This window comes from Cupressus sempervirens, chromosome 7 (assembly GCF_028749045.1).
Source record: "Cupressus sempervirens isolate cs-2001-9-10 chromosome 7, ASM2874904v1, whole genome shotgun sequence".
NCBI classification, from domain to species: Eukaryota; Viridiplantae; Streptophyta; class Pinopsida; order Cupressales; family Cupressaceae; genus Cupressus; species Cupressus sempervirens.
Window position 1 is genome coordinate 276811460 of NC_143124.1, and position 16108 is coordinate 276827567.

General features: G+C 34.1%; 1 protein-coding gene across 1 annotated transcript; it reads right to left on the reverse strand.

Moving 5' to 3' along the window:
• Positions 1-247: 247 nt before the first annotated feature.
• Positions 248-718, reverse strand: LOC149546494 (uncharacterized). The gene has a single exon (XM_089793981.1). The coding sequence runs from the start codon at positions 716-718 to the stop codon at positions 248-250; it is 471 nt and encodes a 156-aa protein (XP_089650107.1).
• Positions 719-16108: the final 15390 nt, after the last annotated feature.

Consider the following 16108-nt stretch of genomic DNA (forward strand, 5'->3'; position numbering starts at 1 on the left):
TTCCCTAACACAACCATCCTTTTGTTATTTCCCAACTTCACCTTATGCCTAAATTCCTCATTTAGTTCATAGAACAAGCTCTTGTCACCACACATGTGGTTGCTGCATCTAGAGTCAAAGAACCAAACGTCTTCCCTTCGAGCATCATTCATCTCCACATATGACATAAGCAACATCTCTTCTTTTTCTCCTACTTCAGTGTAGTTGGCTTCCTTATCCCAGCTTGGACACTCAGATTGAAAGTGTCCTAGCTTGTGGCACTTATAGATTCCATTGTGGATTTTTCATAGGACTGGCGGCCTCTCCCTCTTCCTCTGCCTTTGTATGTACCTCGACCCCATCCTCTTGCACCAGACCTGTCTTCAAAGGTTATCTTGAGTGCTTGTTCTTCTCCTATATGTCTCTGGGATTTTTGCTCATGAACAATCAAAGAACTCTGCAGTTCATCAATGGAGAGTTGATCAACGTCTTTGGATTCCTCGATTGAGCAAACAACATAGTTAAACTTCTCACTCAATGATCTGAGAATCTTCTCAACCTCTATGATGTCTTGCATCTGCTCTCCATATGTTCGCATCCTGTTGGCCATGGACAACACTCTTGAGAAGTACTCGGAGACTCCTTCTCCAGTCTTCATCTCTAGGATTTCAAACTCTCTGCGGAGAGCTTGTAGATGTGATCTCTTAACCCTAACACTCCCTTCAAACTTCTTCTTCATAGACTCCCAAATTTGTTTGGAAGTATCCTTCACGAGAACAGTCTCTAATATCGTCCGACCTATGGCCTGAAAGAGATAACTTTTTACTTTCAATTCTTTCAACTTCAATTCATCTAGCTCCTTTCACCATGCTTCTGTCTGCGCCACTCCATTCTATGGCTCAACATAACCCATCTCTATCAATCCCCAATATTCCTTGGATCACAGAAAGTTCTCCATCAACATGCTCCAATGGTCATAGTGACCATCGAAGCGAGGGATGGCTGGCTGAACAAAATTCCCTTCAGTTGTCATCTTCTTTGCTGCTGCAAGGAAACCTCAAAGACTGCTGGTTTGATTTCATCAGGCCCAGTGGGAGCTCTGATACCAGAATGTTAAGAATTGAAACACAAAAGAATACTAAATGATTCTGGGAATGACTTGCATCTTACTGAACAATCTAGGCTTATAAATAGCCTTTACAATCTAAATTGAATGAGAAAAATAAGAGCATGTTGACAACTAATCAATGTGATAAGTGCAACAAGAAATGCTAAACAAGATCCCTAAAGACTAAGGCTTATTCAAACTGAAAGCAAAAACTAAACAAAACTCCTATCAGATACCTAAACAGAACTCCTAACAGAAACCTAAACTTTCTCTTCAAATTTCTATTTCTTATTTATCTATACAAAATGTATATAGAACTTTTGCACTCAACAAAACATAATCTATGTGACCAAAAGCTTATTAACATTAAATACATTATTAAAAATGTTTAAAATACAATAATTCATTAAAAAAAAGTCAAACTTATAATCTTCTTAAATTCACAAAAAATCTATAAATAGAATATTTTTGAAAAGTTTTACCATATCGTTTAGTACGTTCTATGCCCATGTACTTTACTAATCTCTGTTTCGAACAATCATATCTTAAATTTCTATTGTCGTTAACAGATGACAAATCCATGCCCACTAAAAATAATAACGCAGTTCTGTCAAGAGAAATCGAAGTCTGAGGTTTGTACAAGTAAGAAACGGGACGAGCAGATGTCTTGGTATATCCGCACAAGTAAAATTGATCATACCAAACTGTGGCATGAACACGCCAAAGTTCTTCAGGAAGGCGTTTCAATTCTCCCCACGCATTACTATCCCAATCATATTCCTCTATTCTACTCCTTCTAAATCCAAGTAATCGTCCGAACGCATATAGAACATCGTCGTCCAAAGACAGACACAAATTTTCCATTGTTGTCCATAAACTTGTGGTGGGACCAAATCTTTGGCATCTATCATCGGAAACACCAATAACATAAAACATTCCTTCAATGAAAACACCCCTACAATTGGCAATACCTCTGTTCATCATAGGAAGAAGCTCCCACTTGTTTTCAGCTACCTTGTACACTGCTGCTTTACGTGTGGGAGATTCAATACCAATATTGGAATACCCACCTGCAACGTAAATCCATCCTTCAGGTGAGGCACAACATGCAAAAGCTCCTGTAGCAGTTGGTATTTGACCAACTTCCTTCCATGTACAAGATACTAAATCATATATCAGAATCGATGTAGTATCATTCGAAATTTCTGTCACGCTCACCAAACCGAGTTTATGTTTTACACCAAAGATTTCAGATTCTCTTTCGACTTGAAAATTGGCTGGAATAGGCGTGCGCATAATGCATGATTTATCAACTGGATCGTATATGCTTATCGCTTCATACTGGAGTAAACAAATATAATTCTGTGCCAGCCCTAAATTAATTCAATCTTGATAAAATTTGAATGATTCCATCATTCCTTTAGCGTGCTTTAACAGATTCTTAATCTTTTGTTGACATTTATAAGGCACTCTTAGCAAGATGTCTTCAAATATCTGTTGAGGAAATTCCTCCAGAAAATCCAATATCTATGAAGCTCTTGTCTTTCCAGTAAGTACAGATTGCGCAGTTGAAATTATGGATATAAATTGTAGGTATTGTTTTATATTTGGAAACGCTTCTCCGTATTCAAAGGCCACAACCTTTGTGAATACCCTAATAATAGAGAATAAATAAATGCTGAAAATATTTGTTTAAATCATTAGTTTCAATTAATTCTTACATAAATATTAAAAATCATAGATATAATGTGAAAAACTTGTTTTAATAAAATTGCCACTTACACAAAATAAATCAAATGCACATAAATTTAAATTATAAACTATGTCCTCAATATAATTGAGATTAATGGAGGAGAATGTATTACACAAAATGAAAAAAAATGATTATTAAATGTGTACAAAAATAGGGCTTTTAATTTTATTGGAGATAATAAGTAAATAAATTTCAAATAAGAAACAAGATAGTTAAAATTAGAGATAAATTAAAAATTAAATTTTTTAAAAATGTCATCTCAATAAATTAAATTATAAATAATTTTTAATTAAATTAACATAACATTTATTTCTAAAAATAAACAACTAATTATAATTAATTAAATTAAATAACAAATTTAAAAATAAGATTTAACAAATTTTATTATTTTATAGTTATAATTTTAAAGTTAAATAAAAATTTAAAAATAATAGTGAAGAGTGTAGATGATTACTAATTAAATTAAATAATTAGAAAAATATAATAGTTGAATGAAGTGAAATTAAAATCGATTAGAAAATTATTAACTTTACAATTTACCAGTTTGTAATTATACATATAGACTATAGCCTATAACTAAAGTAATAAAATAAAATTTAAAAGTCATTATAAAATAAATTGTATCCTTTCATTTTAAAATAAATTATAAAAAATGTTCTAATAAATTTATCAAATATTATTATTAAAAAATAATAAATCAATGTCTTTGTTAAGTAAGTTCAAAAATCCATTTAAAAAGCATAAACTGAACGATAAGTAAAATAAAAATCATAAACTGAACCATAAGTAAAGATAATTGATGTCAGCTAGAGTTGGAAGATCATTTACAGTAATATTGGTGCCCTCCAACTTGAACAAAAGCCAACAAAAACTCATTTTTATTCAACTAAAAGTTAAGGTAATTATGTTAGGGCAATTGCTTTAAAATATTCAAAGGCGCAAGGTGATTGGCGGTTTAGAAACGGCCGTCCGCAACGTCTCACATTGAACAAATGATTTAATCAACTGAAACATAAATAAAGTCCGTGAATTGAAAATCTTGCAAGAGGCTATAGGTTCAACAATCGTTCTTCCAACCACTGAGAACATAAGAAAGGAAAGAAAGTTGATAACGTTGAGATAATTAGAAGTAAGATTATAAGCAAGAAGAGAAAACTGTTGACTGTATAAATTGTGCCCTCTTGTATTTGTCCCAGAGTGTACCATTTCTTGTATCTTGTCCCTTATTCGACTATATCATTGGTGAAGATTCTTGAAATGAAGGCTTTGTATCCACATCGCAAAAGGAGATCCAGTAAAAGATGTAAAAGATTTAGAAGCCCTCTTGTTTCATTATTCTGCATACAACTTATTTCATAGTTTTGGGATTTGTGGTTAATTTTGCTCTGTGGATGTGTCGTCTGAAAATTTCTGAGCATATGAGCTTCATTGATGCTTTGTATTGATCTATCTCAACTGGCGCATCAGGACAGTTACCAATATGGACAGCTCTCATCACAATCAAGAAAGTTTATCATTGAGATGATGGGAAGCCATTTCATGTTTTCATCTATGCCCTAGCCATCGTCTTCTTCAATCATATGTTTGAAATTCTTCAAGCATCTTTGAATGATTTAGATTTGTCCAATAAACAGGTATAAATTTCAGATTTTGAGCACCCAAAACCCTATAGATCTCTTATGTAATTTTTTTGAATTTGGATACGATATTTGTATATAAATATGTTTGAAGAGTGTTTCTTTGTAAGTCGTTATAACCTTCTTTTGTTTTAGTCAGGAGTTTTTTTTTTTGTAGTAGTAAAATGCTCTCTAGAGTCTATTAGATGTTCAAAAAGTAAAATGCCCTATAGAGTATATTAGGAGTACCCCTTTGTTTCTCCAACATCTATCAATATACTCTCTTATTTTTTTGTATTAATTTACATCCATCAATATATCCGTTTGTCTTTCATTAACTAAAAATTGTCGTATTTCCAAGACAATTTAGTTTACGGTTTAGGGTTATGATATAAACCTTTATCATAACTAAAGAACACAGAATGTTGATTTAGGAGTTTTGGTCCAGAGGGAGCTCGAATGGACTCTACTCCATTTTTTTTAAGGATAGAAATTTTTTTGAAATTTTTTTTATTAATTTAAAACCGATTTTGATGTAATAAAAATAATGTTTTCATTAAAAGAATGGTAGTAATTGATTCGAAAGCTATCCTACCATTTGATTTTTCCTAAAGTACTGATTATAAAAAGAGGAAGTAAATTTTTTATTGGACTATGGTTCCATGCTTGAAGGAATGTCTTTATCACTGTGTTGCCTTGACTGGGAAAGAAGGATAAAGATAGCCTTGAACACAGCTCATGGTAAATCCATTCCTTGAAACATCTCACAAATGTTTTAATTCAATTATTGGTGTGATAGTCAAGATCACAGTGCTTGCATTCTGGATGCAATCGGCCCATAATTCATAGAGATGTCGAATCGAAGGACAATATACTGCTAAGCAGGAGAATGGAAGCAAAAATAACTGATTTGGGAATGTCAAAGAATGGGCACCCAGCAAATGAAGAAACTGAACATGAATTAATGAATGTGAAGGGAACATTCAACTACAATGATCCCTAGTAGATTAACCACTATAGTTTTTCATTATTGTTGATATACGTAAAAAAAAGTCATACTGCAGATGCTGCTGACAGTGTTTCCTATACTTTGCTAAGAGTGTTTTCTATACTTTTCCCTTCATAGATATGCCAATAGTGGGTAATTAACAGAAGAAAGACACATGTATAGCTTTGTCATATTAATTTTAGATCATGTTGGGAAGAAATCTTCTTTAGACGAATAGCTCAAATGAAATGATGAACATTCTATGATCAATAACCACAAGCTCAAATGAAATGATGAACATTCTATGATCAATAACCACAATGATAGTTGTACTCTATAGACAAAAATTATTCAGTAAAGAAAATACATGGTATAAAGTTGTTTATTAATGTTGATTTGTGTTAGAAAAGTTACATGCAGAAAATATCTTTTAAATAGCAATTTACAAGGGAAATATAAAAGATTGTAAATCTAGTTTAGCACATTGAGATGCACAGGAAAAACAAGAAAATTTAAAAACAAATGCACACAAGATAAACACAGAAGACCATATTTAATGTGGGAAACCCTTTTAGACAAAATCCACCACCAAGAAACCCCTGAAAACTTTGTATTAATATAAACAATTTACATATAGCAAAATTTGGTTTCTGGACAAGCTTAGATTGCCTTTACAATCAAATTGACTTTCACAACCACATTCATTCCCTCACGAATCCCATAGAAATTTATACATTTTGCAATTCATTATGGAATCTAGTGCATTGTCAAGAACAAAATAGTTATTGCTAGCCTTGGAACTCATCCATCCAATTGTCAATCATCCATCCGACGGTAACTCCTTCAGGTATCAGATGTCTCCAATCACTTAGATGCATCCAATCACTCAGACACCTTTGGTCATGTAGATGCCTTTGGTTATGTGGATGCCTTTGATCATGAGGCCACATTTGGTCACACAAATGCCTTCAGTCACACGGATGCCTTCAGGGATGTAGATGCCTTTGGTCATGCAGATACCTTCTATCATGCACCTTTAGTCAAATGGATGCCTTTAGTGACATGGACGCCTTTGGTCATGGAGATGCCTTCGGTGACATAGTTGCCTTCAGTTACACAGATGCCTTTGGTGAAACAATTGTCTTCAGTCACACGGATGCCTTTGGTGATATAGATGCCTTCAATCATGCAAATGCCTTCGGTTTAGACATCTTTAGCATCAGGTTAGTCCCTTTGACAAGATTTACTGTATGGACATTGTACCCACTTCACCCCACAATCTCCCACTTGACAAATATGTACGGATGTCAGTAGAGATACTTCCATCATACAAACTTAACCTTGTCCATTTTAAATTGTATCACATAGAAGTGAAACAAAAAAATTATAGCATCAAGAACATAAGAAATACACTATCCATGTACCATGTCCTTCTACTTACACCTCTAAATACCTCACAGACCTCATGCTGAAAGCTTCAACCATTCCAACAAACACATCTCTAATCACAAGAGATAACGCCATCATCTCCATCTCTAAGTTTTCATGAGCACCTACAACTGATTAATCTATGCCAACTTTGAATGCAACATTACAATATCATGAAGTATCCAAAAAATGATCAATGTACTCAAAACAAAGAAAGTAAACCAAGATCAACATGTCAAAGTTCCAATCATAGTTTTAGGAACATATACATGACAACATAATCTAAGTAATCTCAACCTGAGAGATTACATGCTCCATTAAAAAATATCAAAACATGTTAAATGAAAACATAAACCACATTCTTATCAAATACTCCCTTAAGCCCTCAAGATGTCAACATCTTTAGTCACATGAAGATTAACATCTCCAAATAGTACTTTAGCAAATGAGAAAAGATCCTTCTACACCATCAGAATCTTGCGCCTTCAACATTTACAATACCAATGAAGATCAATTACTTTGTCATTGCCAAAAACTCCCACTAAACTATGGTATTGAGTTACACATGGTATCTATGTCATTGACGAAAAATCCCACTGTAAGGTGGTGCTGAGTCACACATGGCATCATGAAAAATATCCTTCACACAAAGATTGAATTACTCTAACTAGTCATCATCAGATAAATGATTAGCCAAAGCAACCTTGCTAGAATCTTCACCATCATTTTGAGAAGACTCTAAAATAACTCTTCTCCTCCTCCTCCTCCTCCTTCTTCTCTTTGTAATCCTTTCGGATATGACCTATTTATCCATAGTTCCAATGCTTCTCTTTAGACTTCTTTCTAGAACATTTAGGCTTCATGTCCTTCTTGCTTTTGTCCTTTTCTCTACCTTGAACAATGAGAGTCTCCTTAGCCACCTCAAAAGATTTCCTTTGCATCTCCTTTGATAGAAGTGCAACAACCACTTCATCTATTTTAAATTGGGTGGTAGTACTTCCAATGGCCATCACAAGATGATTCCATGAATCAGGCAACAAGCATAGTAGTAGCATGCAACACTCTTCTTTACTAATAGATACACCCATAGATATCAGTTTGCAATAACCATATTCAATGTGTTTAAATGATCTACCACAAGCATTCCTTCATTCATCTTCAAAGAGTACAACTTCTTTCTTAGGAAGAACTTGTTTACCAAGGATTTTCCTTGATAAATATCTCCCAACTTCTTCCACGAATAATGTGCAACCTCCTCATGAATGTTCAAAAGAACAGAATCCACAAGACATAGCATTATGAGTCTTTTGGCCTTTCTATCTGCTAGAGCTCAATCTTATTGTTTCATGCTTGAAGGCTTATTACCAAACATAGCAACCCATAGATCATGATCAACTAATATAGCTTCAACTTTAAGTTATATTCCATTGTCAAATTTATGAGTAGTTCCTAGTGAAATTATTGATGAATCAATCCCAAAGCCAATGCTAAATGACAAGTGTACACTACTTATTTGATTAGTCACCTCAAATGAAAAACTTTCCTATCTAAATGCTTGATGGAGGATTACATATCTATTGTTCATACAAGTTTTATGAGTTTTTCAAATACAATTTTGTGAGTATATACGTTCCAAGGAAGTGTGGGGGTTGTTTTTCCTCACTATCTATGATAACATTTACTTTATTGAGATTGTATCCAATCATATCCTGGTACTTACAAAATTATACTATCATTTTATAGCTTATTTGTGAAATTAAAATGATTAAATTTTCACTGACAAATGTAGGCATCTTATTGTGTCTCTATGGAGGCTCATGTATTATCATACTAATGTAGAAATGAGTGTGAAAATGAAGATGAATGAGAAGGCATTCACTAAACTCATCCAAGAGAAATAAAACTGTTTGAGTGTTGAAGTAGGAGATATCCCATGGCCATACTTGGGATATTTAATGATTAAGGACCAATCCGCCTTTGAGATTTCCCTCAATTATTTCATGAAATATTTGAATACATGGAAGGAGAGAAAGACTTGAGTGTTCTAAATGTTCAATTACTTAAAAAATCATGAATGATATAGTAAAGGTGGTTCCCATGGAATCTTGTCTAGAGCATAGTTATACCTAGCTATTATATCACTTAGATGTCAGAATGAGTGTCCTTGTATATTCTATTTCTATATTTTGATTTTGTTTATTGTATTGTCATGGCCCATGTTGTGTGACTACTATTTGTTAGGAAGTCAATGACACTTTTTGACTTGGTTGGTGGATGTTGATTAGTGACTATGAGTATTGGTTGTCTTTAGTTTCCTAATTTCGAAGTTTGGTTGAGATGTTGTTCCACTATGTGGTTATATATCTTTGGTCATCATGAACTTCTTACTCTAGATTTTACTAATTATTTTTTATATACTAATCAACTATTTGATTTTAATCCTATATAACTCTATGATCTTATACTTAGATCTTATTGTTTAGACTTGTGAGTTGACATTAGGATGTCACATGTTTACATGATTGATTATGTGACATTTAAAATTATGTATAAATAATCATTATTGATGATCTCAGAATTAGGATGTAGAATTTACTTTCCATCTTTACATGTAAGTTACACATATGGAAGTAATATGATAATGCTTAAAATTTGTATTATTGAAAAGTAATTGAGGTTATGAATTGTATTTAAAATGTTATTTTATTTATCAATATGTTGGAAATACTAATATGTTGACATGTTTAAGGTGGTAAGTGTGAATGTAGTGAAGGGAGAAGAGTGGTTGAGGTAGAGGAGTTTAGCTCCTCGGTAGGGTTGGCCCAGAATTTGTATGGTGTAGTTATGCGCGCGCACGTGCACACACACACACACACACACACACACACACTTAATGTATTTTATTTTGAATAAATCATTTGCTTAATTTTACATCGAGATTAGTTATATAGATTTTAACATGTATAGAGTAATGAATAAAATGCATAGATTGTCTATTGTTTTTTAAATATTATAATTTAGATTTAAAAATAAATATTATACTCTTAATTTATTTTCAATTAGTAATTACAAGCTCTAATTTGAAATGGTAATAGTTAGTTGAGAAATTAAATGACAATTAATAATTTTCCAATTTTGAAAATGGTGGTCTTTAATTAGTAAAATAAATAAATAAATAGAATAATGGGGAGGCGATAGAGGACTGAAAATGAAAGTAGGGAGAGTGGAAGTAAAAGATTTGGTTTAGAACTGAATAAGCTGAAAGTTTGAGATCAAAAGTTTTGGAAGACTACACTAATTGAGAGATGAAGGATAGTGATCCAAGTTTCCTTTCTGTTGTTATTCTTTTTTATTGAAATTATTTTTAAATGAATCAATGTCTGAGATGTTTTCATTGGTTTATGTTTTAGAATGGGTGAGGCTTGTTTCCACAAGGGTATACTCTCTATTTAAAAAAAACTTAGAACTACTTGAAAACTATAAAGAATTCAACTTCACAAAGTTCAAATTTCACTAAGCAAACAAACAATACCGAGTGATAGTTTTGCTCAGCACAATTAGGTGCCGAGTGATAGGAAGATAGTGTCAAGTAACTCAACACACAAAGAAGCCAAGTAAGCTTGGTAGTAAGGGAAACTCAACACAAGATATGTCGAGTGAGCTTGGTCACTAAACGAGGTGGAGCTCGACACAGTGGATGTTGAGTGACCTTGGTCAACAAGGGGAAGGTGGATCTTAGAAGGCTCAACACTTAATCAAACACCATGAACCAAGTGGACTTAGTCGATGAAGGAACCGACTGAACTTGGTAAGCACTATAGATAGAAGCTTGGTGGACTCGGTAGAGACAAAATGTCTTTCATAAAATGAGTGAGCTATCTATAGAATTCTATTTGAAAATTTCCACCATTAAAACATAGAGAGGCCAATAATGAAACTTGCAAGTAATAACTTCTCATATACTAAACATGTAATAACAAACAAAGTGTAGACAATAATGAGCCAAGTATGCCTACTTTATTTCTCTCTATTCAACTAGGTTAAAACTATTACAAAATCTAGGAGTATTTGGCTTCAACCATAAAATACTAAACCTTCAATTGATAAAACTTAAACTTATAGCACTAAAGGCTACATACAATAATGCTTAGATCAATCACTACCTCTTAAGACAAACAAAAAATGAACTTACAAAATGATAGAGACTTTCAAATAGATTTTGTTGCAAACAATGAAACTAAACCTTCCTTCTATCCTCTAAACTCTGAATATTCCTCTGATATGGTCTATTGATCTTCTTCCTTCTCTACTCCGTGCTCTTCTTCTTCTCTCCTTTTAACTTGCCATCTTCTCTAATCAAATGAATAAGATTCATCTCTTTTGTCTCACTTTAGGAACATTTTCCTTCCTTTTCAAATTCAAACTCACCAATTGAGTTGAATGAGTGCCAGGTGGGTAGTGGGCATTTGGCTCCAGGGGCAACCAGGCATGTCACATAAAAAATTATGCCACTTGCCACTTGTCCCGAGCCAAACTAAAATACAAGGATCACTCCTAATCCAAATCAACAACACCAAGACTCTTTCTTAGGTGCACAAAAGTTCCTATGCCCAAAGGCTTAGTAAACATGTCTACTAGCTACTACGTAGAGTAAAAAAATTCCATCTTTATGTCTCCATTCTCCACCAACTCTTTGATGAAGTGATATTTGATCTCTATTTGTTTTCTTCTCCAATGGAGGATTGGATCCTTAGATAGTGCAATTGAGGAAATGTTGTCACAAAAAATTGTGGTTCCATCTTCTTGCCTTTCATTCAAATCTATCAAGATTCTCCTTAACCAAACAACTTGATGTGTTGTTGCATTTGATACTATATATTCAGCCTGTGTTGTAGATTGAGAAATAGTAGGTTGCTTCTTGGATGCCCATGAAATTGCACCTGATGCCATATTAAACATGTCTCCAGAAGTGCTCTTCCTATTATCTAAACTTCCAACCAAATCACTATCTGTGTAACCAACCAACTTGAAATCATTATCTGTAGCATACAAAATCCCAAATCCCTTTGCACCATTTACATACTTTAGAATGATATTTCTTACTTGCCAATGAGAATCCTTTGGTGTTTCCATAAATTTAGAAATTAGACTAACTGCATGCATCATGTTAGGTTGAGTTACTGTCAAATATATTAAGCTTCCAACCATACTCTTGTATAAAGTTGGATTTACATTCTTGTTGCAATATTCCCTACTCAACTTCAGACCTACTATTGTTGGTGTGGGGGCCACCTTTCTATTCTACATTTTGAATCTCTGTATGATTTGATTTGTATACTTTTCTTAAGATATGAAGATGCCATCATGCATTTTCTTTACATCTATGCCTAGAAAGTACTTCAAGAAACCTAGGTCTATCATCTACAATCAACACTTTACCATTTTATCCCTTGATGTAAAGAGTGGGCTCACCATCACTTTTGCTAAAGCCATTGCTCATCACATGTGGGTCAATCTTACTGTACCATGCCCTTGGAGCTTGCTTAAGCCCATATAGAGCTCTCTTCAATCTATACATATTGTGTTCTTCACCTAGGACTTCATAACTAGGTGGTTGCTCGATGTAAACCTCTTCTTTTAATACACAATTTAAGAAGACATACTTCACATCCATTTGATATACCTTCCATTTGTGCTAGGCTGCAATTTTTATGACAGCACACACAGTTTCCATTCTTGCAACTGGGGCATATGTCTTATCATAATCTATGCCATATGACTGCTTGTACCCCTTGACCACTAAATGTGCCTTATGCCTATCTATTTTTCCTTGAGCATTTCACTTGGTCTTGTAAAACCATTTCACTCCAACTACTTGCTTCTTGGGAAGCAAAGTAGTTAATTCCCATGTCTCATTTCTTTCAATAGCATCTATTTCTTCATCCATGAAATTACACTATTTATCCTCCTTCATAGCTTCTTCAAAGTAAATTGGATCACTATTATAAAATAATGCAAAATTAACACTCTTGTCATAATCTTCCTCATACCTTTCATCTTGGTATATCTTCCTTAGATTATTGGTCTTTCTTAGCAATAGGGAGGTGAGAGTGGGATCTAAATTTTTAGTATTGCTATTGCTACTATTTTGCATACTAGTTCAAGGCTATGTTGAATTGCTTGGAGCTGTCACTCAACATGTAAAATGCTTCTTTCTCTTTTTCTATTAATTGCAATCCATATTTGCTACTCCATCATCTTGTTGATCACCAATTCCATCTTCTTCCTCATTAGTACTTGACACTTTTCTTGAAGTGCTTGAAGACTCATCAACCAAGCCATCCCATGAATGATTTTAAAGAAACTCCACATCTCGTCAAATGATGAACTTCTTGGTGATCGGATCATACAATATATAAGCCTTTGATTCCAAGCTATAACTTGTGAAGATACACTCCACACCTTTGTAATCTAGCTTCTACCTTTGTTCCTTTGGCACATGTGCATATGCTACACATCTAAACACTCTCAACTACTCAACTGTCCATCTCTTCCTTGACCATGCCTCAAGAGGAATCTTGTCATGAACTAACTTTGTAGGAAACCTATTTATCAAATATACCATTGTTTCTACAACCTCTCCCCAATATTTAGTTGGGATCCCTTTTTCTTTCATCATACTTTTAGCCATTTAGACAATGGTCCTATTCTTCCTCTCAGCCACTCCATTTTGATGTAGAGTATAACTAGCTATCAGCTCCTTCTTTATACCATTCTTCCTACAAAAATTTAAAACAAATTGGAAGTATACTCTTCTCCTCTATCTGATCTAATTACTTTAACATAATGTCCACATTCGATTTTAGCTAGGCTTTAAATTCAAGAAATTTGTCAAAAGCTTCAAATTTTCTTTTTAGAAAATGTACCCATGTCCTATGACAGAAATCATCTATGAATGTCATAAAATAGGTACTCCCGCCAATAGAAGTAGTTTGAATAAGGCCTACTAAATCATAATACACCAATTCTAATGGTGGTCTAGCCCTTCTAGAATTTCTAGAATTCAAGGGAAGCCTATGTTGCTTACCCAAAATGCAAGCCTCACAATTGTCATATGAATCTACTATGCTTGGCAAACCATCTACCATTCTTTTGTTGGAAAACAAATTTAAGCCATCAAAACCAAGATGTCCATACTTGGAGGGGCCTTTAATCACACTCCTAAGAGCTGATTACTGATGTACTATTATACATGTATGCTTGGGAGGTGCAACACCGACTTGAGAAGAGAAACATGTCTCTATCTTCAAAGGGAACATCTGGTTCTTTATCATTTGGACTACTAGAAGTAATCTATTACTCCCACCCTTGTCATGAATGGCACACTTCTCATTTTCCATCAGCACCTTCTAACCATTTTAAATGAGTTGTCCAACACTCATCAAATTATGATTCATATCGGGGGAAAAATATACATTATGTATCTCCTTCTTCTCACCTTGCTTGGTGTAGATTATGATAGATCCTTTTCCCACTATAGGAATGGTTCCATTATTTCCCATCTTAATTTTAGACTTAAAAGTCTTATCAATGAAAGAAAATAAACTTTTATTACAATTCATGTGGTTACTACAACTGCTATCTAGGTAACATACCTTAGGGATGCCTTCTTCACCAATGTTACACATGATGAAGGCTATGGGATTACTTGCATTTCCCATGTTCACATTAGCCAAATTTGCATTCTATTTTGACTGATCACCTTGTTTCTTCCAGCATTCACTAGCATGATGCCCATACTTATGACAATAGTAACATTCTACATTTTTCTTATTAGAGTTGTAATTATTCTTACCTCCTCTAGAGCTATTTTGAGAGGTGCTTGCTCCCTCTTGGTTTCTAGCTCTTCCTGAGCTTTCTATACCAACATTCCTTTGACCATTCCTTCCATGACCTCTACCTCTTGAGCCTCTACCAGAGCCATTTCTTCCTCTCCCCCTACCTCCCGAATTCTCTTGAGCGTTGAAAGACTGCTCTTGGGCAGTTATTGCTAATCTGTTGATCTAGTGCTCCTGGGTTTGAAGAGTTCCCATCAACTCATCCATGGTCAATGTGGTGAGGTCCTTTTCTTCCTCAATGGTCATCATAAGGTTGTCATATTTCTGAGGTAAACTCCTCAATATATTTTCCATAATGCTTTTCTCTTCATAGTCATCTCCATTTGATTTGAGATTATTTATCAAAGTGGAGATTTGTGAGCTAGAAACTCTGCAATAGGTTCATTGTCCTTCATCTAAAGGTTCTCAAACTCTCTTCTAATCATTTGTAGCTTCACTACTTTGACCTCATTAGTGCCCTTGAAATTTTCCTCAAGGATGTCCCATGCTTCTTTTAAGTAATTTGGTGCTACAATCTTGGGGAAAATTGTCTTTGTCATTATTGACTCTATAAAATATACTCAGAAAACAAATACCCTAACTCACTATGGATGTGGGCCTCAAAGCTCTGATACCATGTAAAGAATTCAACTTCACAAACTTTAATTTTTCTTGGCAAACAAACAATGTTGCGTGATAGTTTTTCTTGACACAAGAAGGTGCCAAGTGATAGGCAGATAGTGCCAAGTAACTTGGCACACAAAGAAGACAAGTAAGATTGGCTCTAAGGGAAACTCATCAAAAGAGGATGCCAAGTGATCTTAGTCATTAAAGGAGGCAAAGCTTGGCATAGTGGATGCCAAGTGAGCTTGGTCAACAAGGGGAAGGTAGAGCTCAAAAGGCTTAACACTCAACCAAACACCATGAACTGAGTGGACTTGGTCAACAAAGAAATTGAGTGAACTTGGTAAGGACTATAGCTAGGATCTTGGTGGACTTGGTAGAGACAACATATCTTTCACAAACCGATTGAGCTATTTACAAACTTCTGTCTAAATATTTCCACCATTAAGCCAAAGAGAGGACAATAACGATACTTGCAAGAATGAACTTCTCAAATACTAAACATGCAATAGAAAATTGAAAGGAGACAACAATGAACCAAGTAAACAATATAAAACTAGCATATACATATTTAACGTTTCCCTTCATAGACATTTTTCAGTGAGTTGAAAAGGGAATTTAATTGAATGCAAGTCTAAACACATGAAAATGGCCATACTTGTATTAGAAAAAATCCATTGGCAAGTAATTAGAAAATATAAACATATAAATTAGGGAGGAGTAACTACTCAATAT